This window comes from Panthera tigris, chromosome X, assembly GCF_018350195.1.
Source record: "Panthera tigris isolate Pti1 chromosome X, P.tigris_Pti1_mat1.1, whole genome shotgun sequence".
Lineage (NCBI taxonomy): Eukaryota > Metazoa > Chordata > Mammalia > Carnivora > Felidae > Panthera > Panthera tigris.
The window spans coordinates 7,919,144-7,946,883 of NC_056677.1; the positions used below are offsets into that span (position 1 = coordinate 7,919,144).

General features: G+C 49.3%; 2 protein-coding genes across 6 annotated transcripts in view; one reads left to right on the forward strand and one right to left on the reverse strand.

Annotated features, from left to right (window-relative positions):
* Nucleotides 1-186: 186 nt before the first annotated feature.
* Nucleotides 187-10,781, forward strand: LOC102965890 (holocytochrome c-type synthase). Its single transcript, XM_042975016.1, has 7 exons — nucleotides 187-323; nucleotides 885-1,028; nucleotides 3,077-3,228; nucleotides 5,554-5,702; nucleotides 6,553-6,672; nucleotides 8,767-8,853; nucleotides 9,414-10,781. The coding sequence occupies exons 2-7, from the start codon at nucleotides 917-919 to the stop codon at nucleotides 9,610-9,612; spliced, it is 819 nt and encodes a 272-aa protein (XP_042830950.1). The 5' UTR covers nucleotides 187-323; nucleotides 885-916; the 3' UTR covers nucleotides 9,613-10,781.
* A 9,964-nt stretch (nucleotides 10,782-20,745) lies between these two features.
* Nucleotides 20,746-27,740, reverse strand: part of ARHGAP6 (Rho GTPase activating protein 6) — a 449,413-nt gene continuing 442,418 nt past the window's right edge. For all 5 annotated transcript variants that reach the window (XM_015538744.2, XM_042973700.1, XM_042973702.1 and 2 more), the window contains 2 exons: nucleotides 24,964-25,044; nucleotides 20,746-22,756 (listed from right to left, as the gene is read on the reverse strand). In XM_015538744.2, coding sequence (XP_015394230.2) covers nucleotides 22,083-22,756; nucleotides 24,964-25,044 — 755 coding nt within the window. In that variant the 3' untranslated portion in view covers nucleotides 20,746-22,082. The remainder of the gene's footprint in view (nucleotides 22,757-24,963; nucleotides 25,045-27,740) is intronic.

Here is a 27,740-nt window from a genome sequence, read left to right on the forward strand (position 1 = left end):
AGAAGTCTCTGGCCCAGCCAGAACTCTCCCGGCCCGCGCTGGTTAGGAGGGGCGGGGCCGGGGAGCGGCCCTCAAGCTTATAGGTCGAGGCGGGAAGGGGCGGGGCCCGCTCCTCCATGATCGACGGAAGCCGTTCCTCTTCAGCCCGCGCCCCGCCTCCCGCGCGCCCGGAAGTCCCGCCTTCGGAAAAGGAAGTAGCGGTGCGCTCGAACGCCAGCGGTGACCGCGAAGGCAACGGTGACCGAGAGAGGAGAAGGCGGCGGTGGCGGGCTAGCGGTTAGAGGCGGGGCCGGCTCCTCGGAGCGGCCCGGGACTGGAGTCAGGTGCGGAGGGGCAGGCTGGCCGAGGCCGGTGGGTTTTGGGGTCCTGGGACAGGGGTCCCAGGTGAGACACGCAGGGACCGCGTGAAGAAGACTTTGGCCGCGTCCTCCCGTCCGCGGTCCTTTCCTTCCTCCTCGAATCCCTTTTCTGCCCCGTACCCTTCCCTCATTCCCAGTCCTTGGTTAAGCCCGGGTCTGGGGTTCTGGTCTGGGCTGCCCTCTCCCATCTGGATCACCACTTTGAGGACCCCCTGCTCCCTAGACCTACACCCCCCTCTGTGTGGTGTAGTTTCTCAGGGGCGCCCTCACCTCACCCCCAAAATCCGGACGTCTTAGAAACGTGCGTCTAAAGGGTGGTGTGGTGTAGATTTCGCACTAGTATTTCCTAAAGGGGTTAATGTATTAAAGCTATCCCTCAAAGTGGATACCCTGCCCTGTAGGTTTACAACAGGATGACAAGGGGGAGGAACAAGGGTTGGGCAGATTAAGAATACCAAGGGAGTGGTCAGAGGCCAGGCATCAGCATTAATCGGTTTCTTTGCTTTTTGGCACGCGTGAGTTTAGAATTGTTTGGATTCGGCCTCGCGGTTCCAACCATGGGTTTGTCTGCGTCTACCCCTGCTGTTGCAGTTCAGACCTCAAATGCTTCTGATCATCAGGCAGCATCCCCGCCTTCAGGATGCCCCATGCATGAAGGGAAAATGAAAGGTAATCGACCCTTTGTCTAGAAAACAAAAAAGGGAATTCCCAAAAGGATTAGGATAGTGCGTGAGAGTGAAGCGATTGCTCCATACCTTAGCTCTTACCCCCCCAAAGTTTGCCATCGGCGGTTCTCAGCCTGGGTGGCCACCCCCCCACCCCCCCAGGGGACATGTGGCGGTGTCTGGAAGCATTTTGGTTTGTCAAAACTGAGAGGACGTGGTGCATGTAGTGAGTAGAAGGCAGGAGCCCCGCTAAACACCCTGGAGTGCACAGCACAGGCCTGCAACAAAGAATCACCTGGCCCCGCATGTCAAGAGTGCTATACTGCCTTTCCCCTCTACCATTCAAAGTGTCAATCTTTTCTGGGTCACTGATCCCAGCTGGCTGTTAGAAAACACCTGCTTCGTCTGCATCTGTCTCCATTCTTCTTGTATGGAGAAACCCTGGAAGAGCACTGTGTCTATAAACGTGTCGCCTGAAAAACACTTGCTTGCCTTGTAGTCTTTCATTGCCTTGGTCAGTCAGCAAGAATTTACCCACCGCCCACTCTTCGCCAAGCACTGGTGGGTTTTGTTTGTTTTTGCACTGAGAGAACAGCAACATACAGAACACAAAAAGCTTCTGCCTAATGGAGTTCACATTCTCATCTTCCTAATCCTGTGTGGTAGGTTTTCTCCCTATTTTATGGTTCAGGAAACTTAAAAAAGTCTCACAGCTAATAAGCGGCAGAGCCAGCAGAAACTCTGTGACCTGGGGCAGATCATAGAGCCCTAAACAGGCTTTGATTTCATTTACCGTGTATCCAAAAGAGCTGTCGGCCTGATTTGTTTGCATTAGTAAAGAATGCGGGTATTTGTAGGTGACTAAAGGGGCTACTGGTATTTTCTAACAGCCAGCTGGGATCAGTGACCCAGAAAAGATTGGCACTTTGAATGGTAGAGAGGAAAGGCAGTATAGCAAGTCTCTGTTCAGCCCTCAACTGGACAGCTATACAAGGTCCTAGTGAGAATGAGGGTCTGGGAGGAGAATGGGAAGACAGGAAGTGAAAGGAAACTTGTCTTTGGTGTGTAGGTCATCCAGAGTATTCTTGGTGTTACTGCTGCTTCCTGACACAGGGATTCCTTACTCGGGCAGCTGTCTCCCCGGGCCATGGCTCTCCTGGTGCCTGCGCCTCTCCTGAGTCTAAGACCAGCTTCTCAGTCCCCACACTTGCTTCCATTAGCACCCTGGAACTTTGGGCATCAACTGCCCTTCTCACTGCTGCTCTTATAGGTTCAGACCTTCCCTTTGAAGTGGCATCTGGGTCCTATGCGGATCGTGGACCGTTTTCTTTAATATGTGCCTTTTGTTGCTAAATGTTTGCTATCTACCCATGAGGAATAGAACCTTGGCCAAGGAGTAGTTTTCTGTGCCTTGTTTCCATCCTAGAGCAAACACAAGCAGGGTGGCATTCAGACTTTTCTCCAGGAGCCTTTTTGAGGGCTCCTTTGCTCATTTTCATCTCCTGTGTTCAGTACCTGAGAGAAGGTATCAGGAAGCCAGGCCTCTGGTGTCCTGATCGGGGCTGGGCCTTTTCTGGAACTTGTGAATAGAAAGGGAGATTTGGTAAAACGTGGCCGACCCCCCACTTAGGTTCCTCTGCAACAGCTCGCTGCTGGGAGCCCAAGCAGGTACCTTCTAGCCCATTACTAAAACCATGGAACGAACGATATGTTCCTTTGCAAGTGTTGAGATTTTTTTTTTTTGTAGAGTTGTGCTGAGGGCATGGCACAATAAGGGAGTGAGTACCCATTTCTCTTTCAAGGGGAGAATAAATATCTAGAACCTTCTCCTGGTCTTTAGGATCTTAGAATGTTAGCTAGCTTAGTTCTTGGCAGCTTGAAACAGTATGGTAACAGTGTTACCACAAAGTAACACTTTTTCAGTACCCTTCCAAGTTATTCCCCCTTTGATGGTGATCCCTGGTCAGAAATCTAGCTCTTTAGGGCCCGGATTGAGAGAGCTAGATGTCCTGCCTTTGCGGTGACACTGTTTTTACACTTCATTTACTTCAGGCTGTCCAGTGAGTGCGGAGCCACCTGAGCCAACTTGTGAGAACAAAACGAGCTCTGTGCCCACCCACCAGGACCGTGCATATGAGTACGTGGAGTGCCCTGTCACCGGCGCCGTGGCCGGCAGTAAGGAGGACCTGGACCCTTCTAACCTGGTAATTCACGTTCGGCCCCCCTCCCCACAACTTGTCATACGGAGATGCCTTTGTGGACTCCCAGGACAAATCGCTGGCTGCTAGGATTGATTGTCTCTTCCTCTTAAGATACAGAAGTCTCATATTCCATCCACACTGAAGATCTAGAAGGCATTTCTGAGTATCGTTTCAGAGGGTGCCTGAAAAAGAAAACCGTGACCACCAAGTGCCAGAGTAGGTTGACTGGAAAGAAGCCACACCACAGGAATAGTTCCTTTGGGGATAAGTGGAAGGCAGGAAGTCCCATGAGGAGTGCAGTTAGGATTGGTAAAGGTGTTTCTGGTCTTGGGAAACCTCATAGGCGTGAGGCTGATGAGGGCACTTTTTCCGGCCCAGCTGGGTGCCAGCCTGCGTGAGAGTCACTGGTGTGGTACAGCGTCCCGTGGCAGCCACCAGTGGGATGGCGTGACAAAGCAAGGCTAAGACTAGCACGGCCTCACTACATTTTGCGATAGTGCGGGGGGTGGAGGCTTCCTGTTTGGAATCCCATTTTAATGGAGAGACAGACAGACTCAGATCTGTAGTTTAGAAGGCCAGAACAGGGTTCTTAGAAGGCCATGGTTACCAAAAGTATTTAGAAATCTTGGCCAACATTTGAAGGAACTAGAAATACTTAGTCTGGAAGAGAAGGGCTGTGATATATATGTGTGTGTGTTCGTGTGTGTGTATGTTATGTATGTAATGATACCAGCAACTAGGTGGCTTGTACAGACATTTATTCTCACGGTTCCAGAGGTTGAGAAGTCCTCTTGGAAGGTGCCAGCAGCTTCAGTCAATTTGGAGGGACACAGACATTCAGCCTCAGCACTCAGTAATGACCCTGCCAAACTCTAAGGACGCTGCTGTGTTGAGGAGGAAAGCGGACAAGATCAGGGCTTCTCTGCCTTAGCACCGTTGACATTGAGGCTGGTGGGTTCCTTGCGGTGGGGGCTGTCCTGTGCTCCATAGGATATTTAGCGGCTTCCCTAGTCTTTACCCACCAGTTGCCAGTGGGACCCTCTTTACTCGGTCATGACAACCTAATGTGTCTCCTGACATTTCTAAAAGTGCCCTCGTTAGACTACTGTTCCAGGTAACACTAGTTACTAGGGAACAGTACTGCTATTAGAGAACAGCCTAGTGGTTCAGAACATGGGCCTTTTGGAATCCCACAGACCTAGACTCTTACCCCATGGGATTGTTACACGCAGTGAGAGTGTTAATAACAGCCAGCGTTTCTTTTAGTCGCGTCCGTAGCCCTCATGCTAAGCACCATACATGCTTTTGAGTAGTTCTCATAACCACCCTGTGCAGCCAGTAGTGTCAGCGTCCCCGTTTTTAGAGCAGAAGCCACTGAGAATGATCAAGCGTGCGGTTTGGCCCGCATCCCTCAGCCAGCATGTGGCAGATCCCAGAATGAATCCCACCTGCCTCTGATGCGAGTCCCTAAACCCACTGTGGTGACCGTGCACATCATTCTAACCAGGGGCCACGTTGTGACTTAATAATAAATGCGGATCTGCTCGAAAATCCCGCATACTTCCAGCACAGAAAAAGTTCTGTGCCAGGGGTTCTCAACCTGGCTTGATGTTTGCCCTCGGGAGGACCCTGGTTGTCACGACTCGGGAGGAGGGGTACTGTTGGGTAGAGACCAGGGAGGTTGCCAAATACCCTACAGTGCTCAGAACAGACCCCCGTAACCAAAAGTTGTCTGGCCCCAAATGGCAGCGGTGCCCGGGGCGAGAGCCCCTGGTCCAGGGCAAGTATTTGCACAGCACTGTTGCCGCCCTTATGTCTGGGAGGAAGGATTCTTCCCCTCCTTCCAGTCCACCAGCGTCACTGCTCCTCTCTAATGTGTTCAGCCCAAAGACGGAAAGCATCAGCAGGATCGTAAAAGCAAAGAACACGTAAAAAGAAAGTGGTGGTCTACATGTATCTTCTGAGACTCTTCCTCCAAAGACCAGGCATTTTTGAAGAGCCCGTCATCGAAAGGGCTTTAGAAATGTCTGCAGTCACAGTAATCATTTTTACTTCTTAATCCTTGGGGAGAAAGAGACAGAAAATATAGCCACAGTGTGTACCTACCATTTGTGAGAACTCCTTAACAAGGAAAAACAACTTTAGAACTAGAACTCTTCAGAACAACCAAATCAGCTGGCAGGTCTGAAATCGTGATGTCACTGGCTCGATAGGGAACCTGTGCCTCGTGTGTGATGATGCACTGCTTTCCAGAATGTCGTCGATTATATTGTTCGTTTCCACTTTGTGTCTATTTCCAACATTTAAAAACCCGCTCACCTCGTTTAGATGCCGCCACCCAATCAGATGCCGGCCCCGGATCAGCCATTTGCGCTGTCTACGGTGAGGGAGGAGTCATCCATTCCGAGAGCAGATTCAGACAAAAAGTGGGTTTATCCTTCTGAACAGATGTTCTGGAACGCGATGTTACGCAAAGGGTGAGTGAGCATGTTAGGGTATAAATTTGCTCATCAAGTTCATCTAAGAATGAAATGTTAAAGAGGTTTTTATCCCCAAAACATACAGTAAATTTTCATAAGCTAGACAGTATATAACATTCAGCCGATTTTTCAGACCTACGAGAACGTCAGTACAAAGGCCAGCGTATTAGTCAGGATTCTCTGGAGAAACAGAACTAACGGGGTGTGTGTCTTTACAGATGTAAAGAGATTTATTGTAAGGAATTGACTTCACGTGATCAGGGAGGCTGAGAAGTCCCCCAATCTGCAGTCAGCAGGCTGGAGACCCAGGAGAGCTGATGTGTAGTTTGAGTCTAAAAGCTGGCAGGCTGGCGACCCAAGAACTGTTGTTTTCATTCCAGTCCAAAGGCCCGAAAAAACCGTATCCCAGCTCGAAGGCAGTCAGGCAGGAAGAGTTCCCTGTTATTTGCAAGAGGCTCATTCTTTTATTAAGACCTTCAACTGATCAGATGAGGCCCACCCACATTAGGGAGGGCACTCTGTTTTACCCATTTAAAGCTTATTTTCTTTCAAAATGCTCTCACAGACACACCCAGAGTAATGTTTGACCAAACATCTGGGCCCCCCATGGCCCAGTCAACTTGACACACGAGATTAACTTATTATAGCCAGTAATAGATGTTTAAAAATTCTATTACGTGAAGTACTTAGAAAAAGTTAATCAGTGGTACTGACTGAAAAAGTGTTACTTTATGGTTCCTTGATCTGTGTGCAAGTGGTTTTTGGTGACTTGGTGAAACGAATATGTGGGTTGATTTTATGGCGTGATCAGTAATGTTATCAAGTTCTACCAAATGTCCTTTCCTAGGTGGAAGTGGAAGGATGACGATATTAGTCAGAGAGATATGTACAATATCATCAGAATTCACAATCAGAATAACGAGCAAGCCTGGAAGGAGATTTTGAAGTGGGAAGCCCTTCATGCTGCGTAAGTATGTCTGAGAGCTTAAAAAAAAAAAAACAGCATTTTTCCGACATCTTTCTTATTTGGGCTCTGCTTTCTAGAGTTTTAACGTTGTATTCAAACAGTGTGCTGTTGTAATACAACATTTTAGGTGGTAGGCCTGTTTCGGTGACAGTTGTGTGACAGACCCGCTCCCACCCAGCTGCGTGAAACGGCAACCATTTTATTATGCTTGTGGATTCATTGGGTCCCGAGTGCAGAAAGGACAGAGCGGGGGTGGCTCATCTCTGCTCACAACGCCTAGGGCTGCAGCCAGGCTCTGATCGGGGATGGGCTTGACGGCCGTGGGCCGGGATCCTCTGCAGGCTAGACCATTTCCTCACCTGGTGACTGGTGTCGGCTGTCAGCCAGGACACCTGCCCCTGGCTGCTTCGGCTTCCTCACGCCATGGTGACTGGGTTCCGAGAGCTAGTGTTCCGGAAAACTCCAGGGAAGCTACATCTCCCTTGATGACCTGGCCTCGGCAGTCCCGGAGCATCACAAGCCTGCCCGGGTTCAGGGGAAGGGGCCGTGGTGCCCGCCTCTCAGTGGGAGGAATGTCACAGTACACGGAAGGCACATGGGGTGGGAGATGGCCCGGTGCTGTGCCCCAAGGGTGAGGAGAAGAGCAGTTCCGTTCCCTCAGCATCACTGAACCCCCATCAGGACCAGACCTCAGGAGAGGTCTCAGCAGTGGGCCTTTCCCTCGGGGGAACAGGTGCAGCAGTCACGTGTTTGTCAGCAGTGGTGGGCCTGAGGTCTCTGGGAGCCGGGGCCCCTAGCCCCAGGGATTCTAATTCAGTAGGTCTGGGATGAGGCCCAGACTTGGCATTTCTAGAAAGACATAGATGCCACCGGTCTGCAGAGTCCACTTCGAGAACCGTAGGGGTGGGGGATGTCTGCACAGAAAGCCAGATTGTATCATCATTGATGAATTACATTTTAAATTTGTGATAAAATGGGATTAACTTCTTGGCTAAAGTCCACTTAATGATTTCGTTAAGGTATCCCGGTTTTTAAATATTTGAACTCTGAGATTCATTAGTAGCCCTCCGTGGGTGTCACTGGCTGGGCACCAGGCCTGGGAGGGGTCCGTGCGAGGAGAGAACGGCAGGGCACCCAGGACTCCCCTCCGCGACCCGAGACCAGCAGGAGCCATGTTCCCAGCTCACCGATGAAGCCACCCACAGGTGTCTGCAGTGACTAAAAGTCCACTGTAATGAAAGCCACCTGCCAACTACTTGTAGTGTGACTTTGGAGCAGAGAGAGACCAGGAGAAGTCCGCTTTGTCAGTTTCACCCCCTTCCTAGTCATTTTCTGGGGTCCCTCGAAATGAAGTTGGCCCTTTAGAGACACATGCTACAGCCTCCAGGAGAAAGCTTGCCTGGGTCGAATTTACTTCTTTGCTGGCGACCCTCTTGAGATGCTAGCGAATGGTTCGTAAAGGAAGTACAGGAACTCGGATGGGCCTCGGGTAGGGCTCGGTTACACTGGGGCTGGTTTTCTCCCCCCGCCCCATCATTAGGGCCACCAGGGCTGAAGCCTGTCCTCACGGTGACAGCAGCTAACAAGACAGGTGGCCTCGTATATCCTGATGTGAAGAGCCGGCCCATCGCTGATTTCGTTTGTTCCTAGGGATTCAGCCAGCATTTTTCTTCATAAAGGCTTTGTTCACTGGTTTCAAATGAAAGAAGAGTAGGATTTTCTTCTGTTCGTCTTAAAAAACCCAGCTGCAGCATGTGAAAGAAGTGTCATGCCCACTACTTAACCTTTTATCTTTTTCCTAAGAACGTTTCCCTTTCCACCAAATGTAAAGTCCATTTCCTCACTCCTGGAAAGAAACAGCGCAGATACTTGGATTGAAGTGGAAGGAGTGGAACAGACTTGACCCCGAAATAAAGAGCAATATTTTTAACGAAAAGGGATATTTCTCTGAATTGTTTTCGAAGTTCTCTCACTCTGTAAATGTGATACATAAAACGCACACAGAAAAACGTGTGTTGTTGAAAAACTGCAACATCGCATTTCTCAGAGGGGGGAAAATATTTTAATAGGCTTTTCTTGTTGGCGAATTTCTAGGGAGTGTCCTTGTGGTCCATCGTTGATCCGGTTCGGAGGTAAAGCGAAAGAGTACTCACCAAGGGCAAGAATCCGTTCCTGGATGGGGTGAGTGGCAGCGCACAAATGTGATTTTACATGCCTCGGGTCAGGATCAGCTTTCTCTTGGCACCTAAAGCAGACAGCCTCAGGACTGCAGCTCCGTCTTGTAAAACTCAGTGTTCAGCTGCAGGTTTCTTCCTCTCCCTCAAGTGTGCCCAGTGGTGGGCAGATTTATTAGGGTTTTGTGACTTGTCCCCGGTCTGATTATCGTAGCACGGAATTCACTTGTCCTCCGTGTTCTCGGATCTGTCCTCTCGCTCCTTCCCGTGGTCTCTGTGCATCTGAACGCTCTGCGTCCCTCTCTGTTCCTCCAGCGTAGACAGACTCAGCTCACGCTTGGATCGCTGCAGCGCCTCCTGGGACCTCCCCGGCCCGGGTCTCTTTTCTGTCGACTGCTGCTCTGCAGACATACGAGCCGTCATCTGACCTGGGCTGGGCTCATCGCGGCTCTTCAGCAGCGTCTCTCTTCAGCGCAGCAGACCGGTCCTCTGAGGCTCACCTCCCCGGTTGGGCGTGTGACCCCGAGAGCAAGCGCTTTCACGCTCACGAGCATGTTTTCGTTTCAGGTACGAGTTGCCTTTTGACAGGCACGACTGGATCATCAACCGCTGTGGGACAGAAGTCAGGTATGTCATCGACTACTACGACGGCGGCGAAGTTAACCAGGACTACCAGTTCACCATCCTGGACGTCCGGCCCGCTTTGGATTCTTTTTCGGCGGTGTGGGACAGGATGAAGGTCGCGTGGTGGCGCTGGACCTCGTAACCACCGCTCCGTTAGCGATGGGAAAATACGAGCTATTTTTTTCCTGAGCGATACATTAAACTCTTCCCCAAACCGAATTGCTCTCGTGATGTAATGGGAATGTCAAGTGGGTCGTGACACTGTATACCTAGTGAGGGTCCCATGCACCGTGTTCTTTTGTTTTCACTTCATAGTTTATGCCAGATCATTCTAGGTTTCCTTCCCACTTGGCCTCAGTGGGAAGCGGTCCCTTGGGTTTTCCTTTCGCTGCAGTATTGCCTGTGCATTTAATCTAGAAGAGTGAACAACCTCACATGTTCATGAGGAAGAGTAAGGAAAAAAGGGGCTCCCTTCCAATTTTAAGAAAGATTCTTTTCCGGAGGTTGTGCCGTCATCCGTACGGTTTAGGAGCGCACCCTTAGGAAAACGCAGAGGTGTGCCCTGGGAACGCGCTCGGCAAAACTAAGGTGCGTCTCAGCTCCACGAAGTCAAGTTGTGAGAATCACTCAGGCTGGGCCTTGTTAGAGAATAGTTTCAAGACCCGCATGATTTGATGATGCGCCTGCATTAGTGTATATGTTTTCACTTTTTAAATATGTCCATTTTGATTCCTGCCATCCTGGTACTGAACTCCGCTCCCGCAAGCAGGTCTCGTTGCCCGTGACATTGGACGTGTTCTCCCCGCTCCGAGTCCCATGTCTTCTGCCTGAAGCCCTCCCTCCGGTCAGCCTAACCCGAACCTTAGAGATTTGGTGCAAGTCACAGTGCCAGGACGGTCCCTCTCGAAGACAGGATCCTATTCTGTTGAGTGTTAGAATTCACAAGAAGAGTATTTTCCCAGATACGGAATGTTTGTATCAACTCGGTGTCTCGGTGCAGGTTTTTTTTTTTGCAGGGAGCTCTAAGTTTGCCGTTGAAATGCTTTTCTGCCGTGATTCCTAAACTGGCTGTTCTGCTTAGAGCAGCACGTTACTGTTCTCTTAAGCATTGCCAATGTTAACCCGTTTGATGTACCTTGAATCTGTAATGTTAGGTTAGTGGAAGGAACTGGCAGTCTGCAGCGATTCACGTGACGTGGAATTTCTTGGTTGTGTCGGTATTGTGTGGTGTTTTCAAAATCCGACAGCTCTGAACGCTTCTACGTGTCAAAATATTTGTATATTTTAAAATAAAATAAAGCTGATAGTTAACAGGTTTTGATGTTAAGAGTAACTTCACATCTCCCGGCCATTTCTCCAGACAGAAATCACCTGTGCAGAAGTGACGCCGTAGTCTCCCTGGTAGCAGCCGTTTTGTCATCCGTGAGTCACATTGGTAAACTGAGAAAAGTAATAACCGCTGGCAGTTTTTTGGTCCTACGTGCCATTGAGTGAGTGTAGGATAAGGTGGTGTTACGAGAAAGTGTAACACTGCGCCACAGGCAGGGGCTCCCCCCGTTGACAGACCCACACTGTTTCTCGAGAAAGACCTCATCCACAGTAAACTGTCCATCAAGGCTGAATGCAGGATTGATGTAGTCCAGCCTTCCACCGCTCCTGGGAGAGGTCATAGCCCACTGGATGTCAGAGCGGTTGTGTGCCTAGATCATACCCGCTCATATCTGGGGGCCAACACTTCTCCGCTCTGACAGGAGATGCATTTGGAACATGAACTCCATTTTGGATGTTCTCTGAGGTTTTAAATTAAGTCTTCTCTCTCCAGTATTCACACTATTCAGAAGCAGAACAAACTCCTGTCATTAGGGCAGGTATTAGTGAACAAGGCGGGGTTGGAACCGGGCTCGTATATCTCCCTGGAATATTCCCTAGCAATTCCCTGTGTCTAGGGAGCTATGCCCTCCGCGTCGTCCCGGGAACACGACAGGCAAAAGGGGCAGCCCCGATCAGCACTCAAGTCTTTCAAGGGACAGTCTATAAGTGAAAGGGTGGTAAGTTCTAGATTTCCAATTTAAAGATAGGCTGTGGTAATCTAGGGGGACACGAGTTCACCTAAGTATTTTTGAATATATACTAAATGTATAGTTAACGGATTACTGAGTCACCAATACAGTTAATTCTCTAGCAGAGCTATTCCTTCCTAGCTGAAATGAGATGCAGAATTCATGCCTCACCTCTGCAGTGACTATGGGACTTGTACTGTGGATCATCTGTGTCTTCGTAGGCTTGAGGCCATGTGTGGTGATGAATGCATGTCCCCCAAAAGACATCTGTGCCCCCATGTTGACAGCAGCATTATTTCCAATAGCCAAGACATGGAAACAACCTAAGTGTCCACCAACAGAGGAATGAGTAAAGAAAATACGGTATAGATGGACGACAGACTGTCAGCTTAAAGGGAATCTTGCCGTCTGTGACAACACAGATGGGCCTTGAGGGCATTGTGCTAAGTGAAATAAGAGACAAATGGCATATGATGTCACTTGTATGTGGAATCTGAAAAAACAAAAACGGAGCTCATCGATACAGAGGAATAGATTAGTGGTTGCCGAACATGGGGCGGGGGTGAAATCTGTGAAAGGGCTCGAGAGGTCCAAGTCTGTTATAAACAAAGTCCTAAGGATGCAGTGTAACTGCGGTGATGGATGTTAAGGAGACTTAACTGTGGCGATCATCTCCAATAGATACAAACACCAATCCTTACAGTGTAACCCTGAAACTAATGGCGTGTGTCAGTTATACTTCAGTTTCCAAAAAAAAGCGAGTCTCGAAAGCAGATGGCTGGCTTAGAGTCACAGCTCAGCCCCTTCGCTTGCTGTGTGATCTTCACATCTCTGGGCCTCAGCTTTCTCAGCCTTAAAAAGAATAATAAATCTTGGCCCGTTCGGCCTGCTGTTACCGAATGCCATTGACCGGGCGACTGAGAAACAACAGAAATTTACCACTCACGCTTTGGGAGGCTGGAGGTCGGAGATCAAGGCTCCACAGACTCCGGGCCGGTGAGGAGAGCTGGCTTCCTGGTTCACAGCAGGCCGTCTTCACGTGGGTCCTCACAGGAAGGGGCAAGGGCGCAGGCTGGAGTCTCCTTTAGAAGGACCCGATCCCCTCGCAAGGCTCCACCCTCCTGACCTCAGCGCCCCCCAAAGGCCCCACCTCCTGATACCATCCCGTTGGGAGCGAGAGGTCAACACTTGAATCTGGGGTGGGGGCCACAGGCATTCAGAAATCAACAAAGAAAGGGCGGTGTGAGGGAGAAGCGGGGCATCCGAGAAGTACTAAGCCACGATAGGTAGTCGGCCTCCCTCTCCCAAGGAGAATCTGTCTGCTGGGGGAACAGCAGGGTCTCCTCCTGATCCGGGTTCATTGGACAAGGCAGGGAGCAGTCTCTGACCTTTTGAAAACTAGAAACGGGGCAGGGGGACATGGTGTATGTAATATGCAAGTCCCGCTGGAGAAAAATAAAGATTATAACTGGGCTCCTGTGCTCCCTGGTCTAAAATGTAGCTCACCGCATCTCCGGGATCCCAAAGGTATCCCCGCTCCGTGAAAATTTAATCTGTATCCAGACTCAAAACAGATATTACAAGGGCGCCTGGGTGGCTCAGTCGGTTGAGCGTCCGTCTGACTGTGGTTGAGGTCACGATCTCACAGTTCATGAGTTTGAGCCCCACGTCGGGCTCTGCGCTGACAGCCTGAGATTCTCCCTCTCTCTCTGCCCCTGCCCCACTCACACTCTCTCTCAAAAGAAACTAAAAAAACAAAACCATAAAAACACAAAAACAGATAATACAAGGTTATGTTTTCTGCAAATAAAATTACATAATGTTTCATAATTTCTTAAACCTACAGCATAAAGTGATATTATTCCTTCCCCCATGATAGACAGAATACACTTACTGCTGTGGCACAGTTACCTTAATAAAATTCCAGGCCATTTGTATAAGCAGTAAAACATCTACCTCATGCTTCTGTACGCTACTCCCTTGGTTTGAAGAGACGGTGACAGCGCTTCCTGCCAAGTGTTCAACCTGGCGTCACCTCCCATAGCAAGCGTTCCAGTGTTTTTGTGGGATCGTAGCAGCTGCTGGTGCAGACGTTAAAGCTTCTAAGACAAGTTCCTTCTCGGGACGCCTATGTCTACTCGGGGGATGAGGCGTGGACACGTGGGAGCCGTCTTGGATTTATAATTGTTTCCTTAATGCTTTCAGACATGCAGGGTCACATGTGACGGGGGCCACGGAAACAACGACTCAGTGCTACAACGGGGGAACCGTGTGAAGACAGAGACGTCACAACAGTAGCTGAGTGGAGTCCTGAAGGGCAGAATCATCATTTAAACACTTTGCTTTTCCTTCTACATTTTCGGGTAAGTTCACGCGGCTAGTTCCCGGCCCTTCAATGGCTTGGCATGGAAGATGAACAGGACGTTTTTGGCAGCAAGTACCAGAGGCCTTGCTGGGACTCGTCACCACAGGTGCAAGGCTGAGTGTGCACCTGGTCGATTCCAGCTCCCCGGATGCCGTTCCCTTCATGCTTCATTTCAGCTTCGTCCCGATAGGGCGAACTCCCTTCACCATCCTCCTGAGTGGGTGAATTGTACTGTGTGTAGTTACAGCCCAAGAGAGCTATTTTGAAAAAAGAAAAAAAAATGTGCTGGCTGATCCCTACAGCCCCCCTCTGCTATTAATTGAGAAGTCAGTTTACCAAGAGACAAACCATAAGAGACTCTTGACTCTGGAGAACAAACTGAGGGCCGCTGGCAGGAGGCGGGTGGGGGATGGGCTAGACGGTGATGGGCATGAAGGAGGGCACCTGTTGTGATGAGCACCGGGTGCGGTATCGAAGTGCTGAATCACTAAATCCTGCTCCTGAAGCCGATACTAGCCTCGATGTTAACTAACTTGGATCGAAAGAAAATCTTGGAAGAAAAAAAAGAGCCAGTAACTCAATTAAGCACAAGAAAAGACAACGCAATATAAACGGATAAACCAAGTCTATACATACTAACAAACGGCTAAGAAGGTTTTTGAAGGAGAATCACTAAAAATATTTCCCTGAAACCGGAAAGGGTTGGGAAAATAGTCACAAATGATGTACGTTTATGTGTTTCTGGTTACACTATAACAGGTAATCATGTTATGATTTCCAGCTTCATCTAACTTTTAAAAAAACAGACGATTCGATATCAGTCAGGCAAAGTATTGCATTAGAGCAGCAGTCTGGATCTTGCTGCCCATCCCTCCCTCCAGCTGTCTCCCTTTTGTGGCTTCCCAGCTTGATGCTTCTCAAACTTCCCTGCGGATCAGAATAGCCTGGAAGGCTTGTTAAAACAGAGGGAGGGGGCAGCCCCAGGATTCCTGATTCAGCAAGTCAGGGAGGATTTGCATTCCTAAAGGAGCTCCCAGGAGACTGGGCTGCTGGGAGGAGGGGGGGGGGGGCCTGCGATCTCGGCCCCACTTTCCTCCAGGTCCTTGAAATCCTGCACACTGCCACCCGTCCCGGCCCCCAGCTCTGCCTGGCGCCGGCCGAAGTCCCAAGTAGGAAAGCGTGTTCAATGTAAATGCCGCTTGGCCAATTTTGCGTGTTTCCGTCTCCTCCTTCAAGCCCACCCGCTCCCCTCTGTTTTGAATGTCGCACAATTTCACCTTTGTTTTGTGTCAATAATGAAAATCTATCCTTTGTTAGGTTTTTTTTTTTTTGAGTTTATTTTGAGAGAGAGTGCGAGAGCGAGTGGGGGAGGGGCAGAGAGAGAAGGCAACCATGAGATCATGACCTGAGCCGAAATGAAGAGCCAGAGGCTTGGGGCGCCTGGGTGGCTCAGTCGGTTAGGCGTCCGACTTCGGCTCAGGCCATGATCTCTTGGGTCGTGGGTTCGAGCCCTGCGTCGGGCTCTGTGCTGACAGCTCGGAGCCTGGAGCCGGCTTCAGATTCTATGTCTCCCTCTCTCTGCCCCTCCCCCGCTCGTGCTCGCACTCTCTCTCAAAAGTAAATAAATCATTAAAAAAAAAAAAAAAGTCAGATACTTAACCGACTGAGCCACCCAGGTGCCCTGGAAATCTGTCCTTCCTCTGGAAGTTCATCTGCTCACATGACTTCTGTAGGTGATGGCGAGTTAGCAATGAGGTGAAGACAGTGTCCCCAGCGGGCACACAGAAAACCCCTCTTCTACTGCGAGCTGCTCCTGCGTGAATCGTGGTCTCAGAGGGAAAACGCATCATCTGGGTTATCTGTGCTACTTGAGATTTTCTCACCATATTCGTTGGCGAGGGCACAGCAAAGCACCACGAACTGAGTGGTTTACACCACAGCAAGGCATTCTCTCGAGTTCTGGAAGCTACAAGTAAGATCAGAGTGCAGAGCCAGGCCCCTGGGGAAAATGGGCTCCAGGCCTCTCTGCCGGCTTCCGGTAGTTCCTTGGCCTGTGGCAGAACCCCAGGCTCCACATGGATGGGGGGCTGTGTCTGCACCCAAATTTCCCCCTTTTATTAGGACACCCAGCCACACTGGGTTTGTGCCCTCACTAATAATGACCTCATCTTACGTCGATCATTTCCAAAGACCCCGTTTGCAAATAAGATCACGTCCACAGGTAATGTGACTTCAAGATCTTTTGGGGGGACACAGTTCAACCCCAAACATTCACATTTGCAGAACGGCTTACCCGGGGCCCGTCCAGCCTCTCCCTCTGGCGTCTGCACTCTGTCCCTGCCGAAGGGCTCTGCCGTCTTTGTTTGCACACTTCGCTCAGCAGCGACATTGCAAACCAGCACTGGCTTGGTCCCTCGCGGATCTTCGCCCTTCTGCCAAGCTCGGATGTGCTCACGGCCGAGGCGGCAACCGCCCCTCCCCAGATGGCTAAGCAGCTGATGGAAATCTCTTGGTGGGAGGTGAGAGGGAGGGCAAGACCACCAGATGCAAAGTGTCCTGTGGCGCATCGGGAAGGGAGAAGGGCCAGGTGGCTCATCTGGCCTCATGCTCGTCTCATGACTGACCTTCCCGAGCACAGTCTGGCCCCGGACTGGTCCTTGATCTTGGAGCCAGCGAAGTAACCGGACTTTGAGGAGGCTCTGAGCACCGACTCGCCCTGTTTGTCTCCTGTAGGAAAAAGCATGTCTCTAATTCCTTTTCTAATGCATTTTACCTTTGTGGAAACCCCAGAGCTGGCAAGGAGACGATTTTAAGCTGAACACATTTGAGACGTTTTATGGTCCTGAAGGAGACGGGAAAATCACTCATACCTGTATAGACTCACATTATCGCAAACTTTCTTTTCTGCTGTCTGCTCTCCTAAAAGCCCATGTGTCTTTCTTACATAAACCTATTTGTTTTGCTCAAAGAAGCCGTCTCTCCCCGCTCCCTTTTCTCTCCTAAGACAGATAAACCTTTAACTTCAACCATTTAAGGGGCCAGCTACTCTTTGGCTGGCTCCCATTATGGGAATGAAATACACCCTTTTCTCCTGTTAAGCTGTCTTTTGCTAGTTTAATTCACAGGCCCTGGGTAAAACACTTAAGAGGGTAGGAGGAATTTTTTTTTTTTCCTCCTTCAGTTTCCGAGCAAACGTGGGCATATTATCTGTATGGAAACACCGGAAGTTCTGTCCAACTTGTCGCCCAAGAACCACAGAGCACAATTGGATGGCCTGCCACCACATCCTGGCTCTGCCGCCCTGTAGTTGTGTGACCTTGGGCGACTCGTGTGATGTCACTCTGAGTCATCTGTGCCCTCTGCCAACAGAGGACAGCTGTGGTTCCTGTCTACTGCTTGTGGAGGTTAGAGGAGTTAATGAGTGTAACACCTCTGTTCGAGCAGATGTTGTTAATAGATGCTAGTTACAGGACCTGCCCTTCGCAGCAGAGGGTCCCAGGTTGTATCTTCTAAAGCATTCGCGGCAATTTGTTGACTACTTAGTGTATGGCCGGCCGCTGCTCTAGGCAGTTTCTCGCTTAACCCTCAGAACAGTCCTGAAGGTCGGGTGTTATTATGCCCTGATGACTCTGAGGTCACCCGGCTAGTGAATGACAAAGCCGGGAGTCAAACCCTGTTCTCTCTGACCCCGAAGGCCACACTTCGAGAGGTCATTGTTTCTCCAATATTAGCAAGCGTGCACCAAGCAGGGAGCAGGCAAATATACATTTACTTGCCATGCCTACGACTAGATTTTTACTCTTAAGAATGGAAAGATAACACATCCAAGCCACCCGCCCTGCCTGTCCCAGATAGTACCGAGCTGGGCAACGTGTCTTCGTGGAGCATGGCTGGCGAGGACACAGGGTCCCTGTGCTCGCCATGCGCTTCTCCCCAGACTGTCCTGCCGTTTCTTCCAAAGTCTGTTAATTTGGAAAACATACCTCCATCTCTGTGTTTGCGGGGAGGCCCACGGACTTGTGTGTTTGCTCCATCGCATGGTAAATTGCTCGATCACATTTACACGCATACGCTCGGCCAACAATTTATCAAATGCCGACCGTATGTCGGGTCTCTGCCCAGTCCTGAGCGCACAGTGCCTCCCTTCGAGGGCAGAGTGGGAATGATCTCGAGATACAACGTACAGCGGTACTGATAAGGCACAGCAACGCTCGCGAAAATGGCCACGTGGGCCAAGTACCTGTGTAAGTTGTGATTCAGCACGTGTGTGCGATGGGAGGCGTCAAGCCAACTTTATAAGGAAATAATAGCCTTTGAGTAGGAAATGCAGGGAAGAGCAGTCGGGACCCTTGGAACAGAAGTGCGTCCTGCGTGTGGGGATGGGGTGTCTCCCGGATGTGGCCAGAGGAGCCGGTAGCGCTGTGGGGAAACACCAGGGGCGGAGGGCGGATTGAGGTTGGACTCTGGAGCGTTTGGATGTTATCACCGGGCGTGTGGACTTCGTCTTGGAGGCCAGAGGGGGAGGAGGCCATCGGTGGTTTTAAAGCAGGGACACGCCTGTGACAAGGTGTGGATTGTAAACTACACCCAGGGCGGTGGCGTGGAGGAACGAAGGAGCTGGTGAGGGCAGACGCACAGAAGACACCTGCGAGACAGGCCGAGAGGGTGGGATCCCGGGGAGGCTGGGATCCCGGGGAGGCTGGGGATAAGACGCCCTGGACCAGGGGGTGGCTGGTGGCTAGAGAGAATGTGGCTGCACGTGGCAGGCATGCAGCTGGTCCTTCAGGGCTGGGGAGGCCCCGTGCAACATTCAGTGAAGATGTCAAGCCACTGGGGACTGAGTGGGGTACCATGGCTGCAGATGAGGGTGACCAGACTTACCAAGAGACACTCAGTTCAACTGAATGTCAGGTAACCAGTGAGTGGCTCTCTAACAGAAGTACGTCCCGTGTCGTATCCGGGACAAGAAATCTGTGTTCAGTATAATTACATCTCAGACACAGCACGCGAGGTGCCTCTACTAAAACGTGACCATTGAGGCAGGGCCCTGGTTTTTTTTTTTATCACGAAAGCCGGGATGTCCCCATCAAACTGGGACGAGTCGGTCACTCTAGGCTGAACGGATGTCGCCTGAATTGAATTTCGAGAATCTCCTGACCCTTTTGCAACCTCCGTGGGGTCTTCGGTTGGGGCGGGTGCTGCGCGCACCTCGGTGCGCGGGGGGGGGCCTCACCGGGCCAGGGGTGCGCACCCCAGGGACCACTATCCGCCGTCGCCCGTCTCCGCCACGCCATCTGTCGCCTCGACTGCGCCGAAGACTCTCCACCTTTTTTGGCATCCGCCTTTGGTTTGCATTGTTTTCTCTCGAACATTTGCTGCCCGTTTAGTCCCGTTTCAGAAATCCGTCCGGCCGAGCCGTGGTCCCGTCTCTCGTCCACCCCCTGCCGTCCGCCTGCCAGAAGCCTGCGCCACAGGCCTGGACTTTGTTCCGGACGGCTCCTTACGTTTAATCCCAATGCTGTCCCCCTGCCAAGCAGGTGTGTAGTGAAACGCGCAGGAGAAAAGAAGCAAGCCGGGCTTATCTAGATGTTTCCTCAACTTGCGCAAATTCCACTGGTGGGAGAGGTTTGTGTTTTCTGTGACAAACCACAACGCGCGTACGTTAACAGCCACTTAGATGGATCAAGAGAAACTCGCGTTCGGCCATTTCTGCCATCATCTTTCTGGCCCTGTTGCCAGAGACACACAAGCAGTGCTCGTGTTCACAGACGCAGAGACACCTGCGACATCGCTTCTTTGCTCACAGGAGTAAACTGGAACAGCCTGCTCCACGGTTTTGTCCAACCTGAGAGCGTCTGAGCTCTATTTGTTTCTTGTCAGGCGTTCTGTCATTTACAAGGTGTTACAAATTACTTCAATTTCCACTCCGGTCCTTGGGTCCCGTGTGTGTATTTTAAAACAACTTATTTTCAATGTGATAAGGGTATCTAAAAACCCAGCTTTCACTCGCTATGCTAAAGATACGGCCACTGGGCTTAAATCACACAAAGAGAGAGGGAGAGTGAATATTGTTTCTCTCTCTCTCTCTCTCTCTTTCACACACACACACACACACACACACTCAGTTTGATTATTTCAAATACATGCTGAGCCCTGTTTCCTGGACCAGCTACTCTCGATCTATCAACAGATGGAGAGACTTTTCATTACCCTTTGTGTCACCGACGTCCACCGCAGAGCCATTTGGTCTGGAAGCTTTAAAACATAAAACTCTTTGGGCAAGAGCCTGGCGGGCAGAGGGCCCGATGCACGAGGCAGTTCAGTCCAGAATGGGGGGAAACAACTGGCCAGGTCACAGTCACGCTCAGAGCCTGGAAAACACAGGGTCAGTAGGAGGAGAGGGGGTGGCACGGAAAAGCAACTTGCCATCCACAATCGAGTAGCGTTTGCTCGGAGCCTCGTTCACAACTTTCCGCTGCGTGCGGGCACCCGGGAAGATCCGGATACTGGCGGCCGAATCCTTCCTGAGTCCCAGCCGGCCGCTGAAACGAATGAAGCATCTAAGGCCTTTAGGACAGATGTACCTTACAGGGATTGTGTTGGCAACACCTGTCCAACAGGCGGAAACCCGGCCTGTGGCTAAACACAGCCCCCACTCGCAAGAAATGATTGTTGTAAACTTCTAAGTGTGTCAGTGTTCCCAAACCGTCTGATAATTTTTTACCAGCTCTTTAGCTGCATATGTATAGTAGTGCTGCTGTCTATTGCACTTGGACTTGTGGATAGTGAAGGGTAGGTCTGGAATGGCGGGTGAGTTCATTCATCAGATTTAATGCCAGGGAACAAAGTCTCTGTTTAACTTTTTATTCATCATGGCACAAGATAGAACATGAAGAAACACCACGGAAAATTTCATTGCCAACATGAAGATTAAGAGTAGCATGTTCCATAAAAAAAAAAAAAATTCCTTTTCTATAATACACATTCCCTTATGAAGTGAAAAAAAAAAAAAATCTCAGAAAATACTGAAGCGAATCGCCACCTGCTGGTCAAAAATGGTTTTGCGGTTGAAAAACTTCAAACTGAAGTGTGGCAGGAGCATTTTACAATACACACAAAATTCCTGAAGGAAACATTTCCTCAGCCTTTGGCACGACGTCAATACAAAGCTGTAGTTTTTTTTTTTTTTTCCAAACATGATTTACTTTACAAAGCACTGCGTATAATTTGGTTAATACTGATTATGGGGCAGAAGGAAAAACTGCGTTCTGTAATTTGAATACTCCATTTGGATTCTTAAACACTGTATAGTTGGATTCCAGTTTGTAGTTTTGGAAAATACATAAAAATTATACATTATAAATATATATTATATATGGTCTATATAAAACTGAATTTGATCTAAACTGGGAAGGACAACTTAATTATTCTTTCTTTGTTAGGCACGGCCTTTCTCTTGTTTGATTAACTGAAACCTTCCTAAACAGATTCTAAAAATATATTCCATAATGTATCAAATTTAATATTCTCCTTAAAACATATTCAATATGAAAAAGCATTCGGTGACTACATTTTTTTTTTTTGGTATCTCACTACTATATAAAAATATGGCTTGGCATATTCTGTTTTGTTTTGTTGTGTTAGCGTTTTTTCTTAGGCATTGAAGGAAGGGCTATCCCCAGTTAAAAAGCTATGGCAAAAGCACAGAAACCTGCTTGTGCATATTCTAGAACATTCTATGGAATCTCATTCCTTAGTATGCGTGAAGTGATTTAAAAAAAAAATGGTTCCTTCTGTTTCTGTGAATATATCATATATGATTATCATACATAATCTGTTACAGAATATACAACAGTCAGAACGGAAGTCACATAAATACAATTAAGCGATATCAAAGCAAGAGTTTTATCTTATACAGAGCCAAAGTGAGTAGTTTTTCGATTGGATGTCGCCATCCGGTTTTGTTTTTGTTTTCTCCTAAGGCTGGCTATGCAATAGAACTTTATTATCAATGGCAAGGGTAGTGCTCTCTATCTTTGAGTGAACTCGGTTTCTCCTGTGTTATTTTTTTAAAGTGTAAAAGAAGAAAAATAAGTAGAAGGTGTCCAATTGTCCCTACAATGATTTGATGTCCCTACTGAGCGAAAGAAGGCTGTTTGGGACGTGGGGGCACGAACTCGGGCGGGCTCAGACCAGCGTTTCCGGGAGGGCGTCGGGGTTGTCGGTGGACAAGAGCTCCCAGATTTGCCACCGCTCTCTCTGCCAGTCGAGCCACTCGGGGTCGCCCAAAGTCTTGCTGTTCTGATCGCCGGCGGGACCGGAGTAGGCAGTGCTCGGGTTTTGCTCAGTGGCCCGAGGCTCTTCCGAAGCTGTTCTGGAACCTTCTTCGGGCCTCTGAGGCCTCCACAGCAGTGACTCGGCAGGCTGGCGGGCTGACGCCAAAGCCTGCTTCCCTGGACCAGGATAAGGAGGAGGAGGCCTCTTGTCACGCTTCTCGCCCTCTCGAGGTCTCTGGTGCCAGGGCTTGGCTCTGCTCTGCGGCCAGGCAGTGTCTAGCTCGCTCTGGGTGAGGTCTTCGGCACTGCCCAGAGTCAAATACCGCCCTGCCTTGGGCATGGCCTGCTCGGGTCTCCTGCCGCCGCCCTGGATGTGGGGCGTGCTGCAGACCCGCGACACGGGAGGGCAGGCCGTGCACTCTACCACGGTGGCCGTGGTCCGAGTCCTCCGAATGACCTGCCGGCCACGTTCCAGTTCTGTGGGGCTCCCGTGCCACTGAGGCCAATTCGGGGACAGGTTCCCCTGAGAAAGGGAACATGGCCCCGGTCGCAGGGAGCTACTTTCAAAAATGTCTCCATAGGAACCTGGAGGCCAGAGAGAGGGGCAAGAGAGGGAATTAGTTTGCAGAATCCCCGTTGGGAGGTCCCGTCATTTCCTTCCCACTGGCAGCTTCAAAACCCGAAAAAGCCCAGTTGGCTCTTAGCTGCCGCTGCCTCAAGTAAAATATTTCCTAGTAAAAGAAATGACACGTGACGTTTTGGTCACCGGCACAGTGCACGTCGCAGCTCCAAAGACAGACGTTAGCTGTCAAACTAGATAGTCCTGGCCACTGATTTATTTCAGGAAAGGCCCCTTCCACGTGGCTATGAAAACTTTTCCGAGCGTGGAAGGTAAAGGAAGCGTTCTCTTCTTGTTCGGGGCAATTTGCAGTCCTGGGGAGACACAAATTCTAATGCTTTCGTGTTTCTACGACGTCGGTAAAAGCCATTGGAACAGATGAACTGAATCTAAACTGGCCCCGTGGGAAGGACTGGTTGACATTTCCCAGCCTGCCTTGCATTTAGGAGGGCCACATAACTGAGGCCTGGCCAGCCAGGGGGCAGAGATGTGACGTCAGCCATTTCTAGGCCTGGTCCAATAAAAACACACATGCCTGTGAGTCTTCCGGGCTCACCCCTTCCGCCCACTACTAGGCTGGGATGGAGACACCCCCGGGGAGCCACTGGCTGGGTGGGGCCCGAGCCCCTGAATGGCTGTGTGGACCAGAGCTCCCCCGCCCCTCCTCGCCCTGCACGATCCACACTGTGACGTGATGTGAGGGAGAGATCAACCTGTGACAGGTTAAGGCTCGAGGAAACTGAAGGGAGGGCAAAAGACTGCATTTCGCGAACAAACGGGTTCTTGGCGCCTATGTCCCCAGACCGCCATCGCCCCGTTCTCTCATTTACTAAAAAGTAGGCGGGGAAAGAGAAGACGATCACTGGGGCAAGAGACAGCAGCGTTTACACAGGGACTGATCAGAGTTGAAATAGCACGGGGAAATGGAGCGGAACATCTGGGACTAGTTTATCCTTGAGGCAAAAGGTAGTAAAGCACCTCATAGGATACAACGGGATGTAGTTAGATAAAGGACCCGTTCGAAATTCAGCTGGATCAGATGCCACTAAATTATAGATGCACTATAGACACACTCACATGTACACACACACACACACACACACACACGCGTATTTGGAACAAAAAACCAAAACAGTTTACACACTTCATGCTGTGTATTAACATACGTTCCACATAGATGAAAGAATTAAGGGCTAAAATAATGAAATACTATGAAAGAGAAAAGCATATAAATGATTAACGCTTAAGTAAAGATCAGTTTTGTGGAAGAATTCACAAAAACAAAGAGCCATAGACTACATTATGTAAAACGTAACAATTCCAGATATGCAAAGGGGGACAAAACTGTAAGGGATGAAAGAAATGCAAATGAGACTAATAAATACAACTGCGGTTTCGAATGAGCAAAAATGCAAACTGGCGACTGCACCTCTGGATGTTTGGGAAGGTTCTTAATTTTGACTCGCTGCCCTATTCTGGATTTATGACTTGCTTTCCCAAATTCTGTGAGTCTGTCCTTCATTGAAAATACAGAACAAAATGCGCAAGAAAGAAGTTCCTGACAGCATCACTTATTACAACAATAACCAAAAAATGGGTTTTAAACCAGGCGTATGCAGGCTGGAACACTACGTGGCCCTTCACAATAATAATGGCAAATAACTGGAAAATGGAAGTGAAACAGATAATATAAAGTTGCACAGACAGAATGATTGTAACTATGTTTAAAAACTCTTGCAAAGGGGGTGCCTGGGTGGCCGAGTCCGTCGAGCGTCGGACTTCAGCTCAGGCCATGATCTCACAGCTTGTGAGCTCGAGCCCCGCGTCGGGCTCTGTGCCGACAGCTCAGGACCTGGAGCCCGCTTCGGATTCTGTGTCTCCCTCTCTCTCTGCCCTTCCCCCATTCACGCGCTGTCTCTCTGTGTCTCTCAAAAAGGAATAAACCTTAAAAAAATAATAAAAAACTCTTGCAAAGGAAATGAAATGAGATATAGTCAACGGTTGACATACCTTGGCAGAAAGGCTAAGTATAGCTTTATATGGTTTTCCCCCTATTTTCAGCATTTTCCAGATAACATCTGACAAGTACTTAATATGATAGTAGGAAAAAAAGTAAAGAAACTTAATTTAGAAAGCAAGTGCGATAAACAGCCTTTAAAAGATAGTATGTCACCTGTCATTCCCGGGTCTTTGGATCCACTTTTTAATGTTGAATGCCAAGTTCCCCAGATATTGAAAGGCTCCTCTGACATATCTAGGAAAAAGTGTAAAGAGAAAGGTATGTGACTCACAATGGAAATCGACGAACAAAAAGTCAATCAACAAACATTTTTGTAACATGGTACCACATTCAAGATCGTGCCGGATACAAGACAGAACACGGTGCGTACCTGCCTTTCAGGAGGCTTAGTCCGTTGGGGATTTACCAAAAGGCTTTCTATATAATGGTCGTGGTATACAGAATAAGGGCCCCCAAAGATGTCTGCGTCATGATCCTCAGAACCTGTAAAGATGTCATACGCCAAAGGGACTGCAGGTGTGATTAAATTATGAGTCTTGAGATGAGATGATGATCTGGATTAGCTGGACGGGTAGACCCGATGCGATCACAAGGGTCCTTATGAGGAGGAGGCAGAAAGGGTGCTATATTTTTGGAGGAAGGGCCACGAGCCAGAGAACACAGGTGGCCTCTCGGAGCCTGGAGCCTCCAGGAGTAACACAGCCCTGAGGACCCCTTTGGATTGGTGAAGTCCAGAAGTGTAAGATAATACACGTGTGTGTCGTTTTCAACCACTAACCTGTCATTTGCTAGAGCAGCGATGGGGAGTGAATACAATGGTGACGGATGACAACAGCTCTGACGGCAGTTACTGAGACGGAGGAACGGAAAATAGTCACCGTCCCTCTGCTGGTACTACCCTCCGCCATACCCCGCTGCTGACATCAACAGGTTCACCCCCTGCCTGTATTCATTCACAAGCTGGCAGAGGAAGGCGCCGTATGGGGCGTTCTCTCCATCTCAGAGTCCCCGCTACGACCCTGTGATGTGATCCTAATGAGTATTTTTCTTTTTGTAATATGAAATTTATCGTGAAATTGGTTTCCATACGACACCCAGTGCTCGTCCCAACAGGTGCCCCACAATGAGTATTTCTTGAAGCAAGTGTCTACCGGGTGCTTCCCTGGGGCAGCCGTTCGGATGCCTTGTGACCTTGTCGAGCGCTCACTGCGCGCCAGGTTCTGTGTTGAGGACTTTACGTGGGCGAGCGAATGAAACTCTCAGAGTTACTGCTCCTGTCTTTCTTAGTTTCCATACGAGGAGGGGAGGGGACTCCGAAAGGCTCCGTCTCTCCTGCAGGCTGCACGTGGCAGAACAGGTTACCGACGCCAAGTCTCGTGCTCTGGTCATGGGATACCAACACGACTTGTTTCTAATTCCCTCGGGGCGGGGTTGTTTGCAGGGAGACAGTTACAGAGTGGACAGGATTGCTTAGCCCCCGCACCAGTGAGACCGGGGGCCGAATCCTTCTCTGCGCGGAGCGGTCCCGCATGCCGCGGGATGTTCAGCCCTGGTCTCTACAGTCTGGACACCAGTAGCAACCCCTCCCAAGTCGTGATAACCCCAAATGCCTACAGACATCGTCACCTGTCCCCCGGTGCGCAAAATTGAGGACCACAGTGCCAGAGTTTGCCAAGATAGCCAACAGACAGAAAGAACTAGTGAGTGCCTCAGTCTACCTGCTAACAAATCAGAGCTTTCCTAGTGGGAAGTTGTCGAATAACATCTCTCTGAATCTGTATTTAGAAACCCGAATATGCCGGGCCTCTTACAACGGCCAGATTCTCTTCAGAGCGCGTTCCTGTGTTGTTGTTGCAGAGAATGTTACGTATAGAAAATCTGTCACTAATTTAAAAGAGCAAATATTAGAGATCATTTATATACGTCAGAAAGGGAATAGTAAATCTATGATGCATCGATATCATGGCCATGAAGAATGTGAGCAAAATGGAAAATGCTAAATGATATGATTTTAAGTGAGATACGCTTAATTCAAAAGGAGCTATACTTTGGAAAACAAAGCTGTAAAGTTAGGTATACATCTGGACAAGGACTATGAAAACTAAAGTTTTACATTTAAAAAATAAATTTTATGCTTGAAGGGAACATGGGTTACTGTTTTCTTTTAATTTTTATAATGTTTATTTATTTTTGAAGGAGAGAGAGACAGACTGTGAGCAGGAGAGGGGCAGAGAGAGAGGGGGACACAGAATCCGAAGAGGCTCCAGGCTCCGAGCTGTCAGCACAGAGCCCGACACGGGGCTCAGACCCACGAACCATGAGATCATGACCTGAGCCCAAGTCGGACGCTTCACCGACTGAGCCACCGGGCGCCCCAGGTTACTGTTTTCATTACGAATTTTCTCAATTATTTTTTGACATGATTATTTATAAAATAAAAATAAACATACTATGCTTTAAACACACACACACACACACACACACACACACACACACCCCAAACAAACAAACAAAGCCCTTTCAGGGTGTTTCTGTGGATTAAATTATAAATGTAGGATAAAATGTGTCTTCCATTTATTACTCAGAGCGTCCTGCTGAGCCCTGGCACTGAGGGATTACTCTGTGGAGGAAAAGAACAGAAGCAAACATTCGGTGGTCAAATAAATTTGGGAAAGACTGTAAACCACACTCTCTTTTCCACTTTAAAGAGTCTGAGAAATTGTACAATAGAGAAACCATTAGCTCGGTTAGCCCAGCATTCCCCAAACATATTTGACCATGGAATGCTTATTTTGCCAAACAAATCTTCCTCTCCCACGGAGACCTCTTTGGCACACGACGTCTCCTTATATAGTGGGTTCAGCTTCCTCTCTTTGTAAAAGTAACAGCAATAATCAGGTGACATCTTAGACATGCAGACATGCTCCCAA

Bases quoted from the DNA above. Each gene is read 5' to 3' on its own strand.
- LOC102965890 (XM_042975016.1), top strand. From the start codon at position 917: ATGGGTTTGTCTGCGTCTACCCCTGCTGTTGCAGTTCAGACCTCAAAT. The intron at 3,229-5,553 runs GTAATTCACGTT...CACCTCGTTTAG, and splicing joins ACCTGGACCCTTCTAACCTG to ATGCCGCCACCCAATCAGAT. The intron at 6,673-8,766 runs GTAAGTATGTCT...GCGAATTTCTAG, and splicing joins TGGGAAGCCCTTCATGCTGC to GGAGTGTCCTTGTGGTCCAT.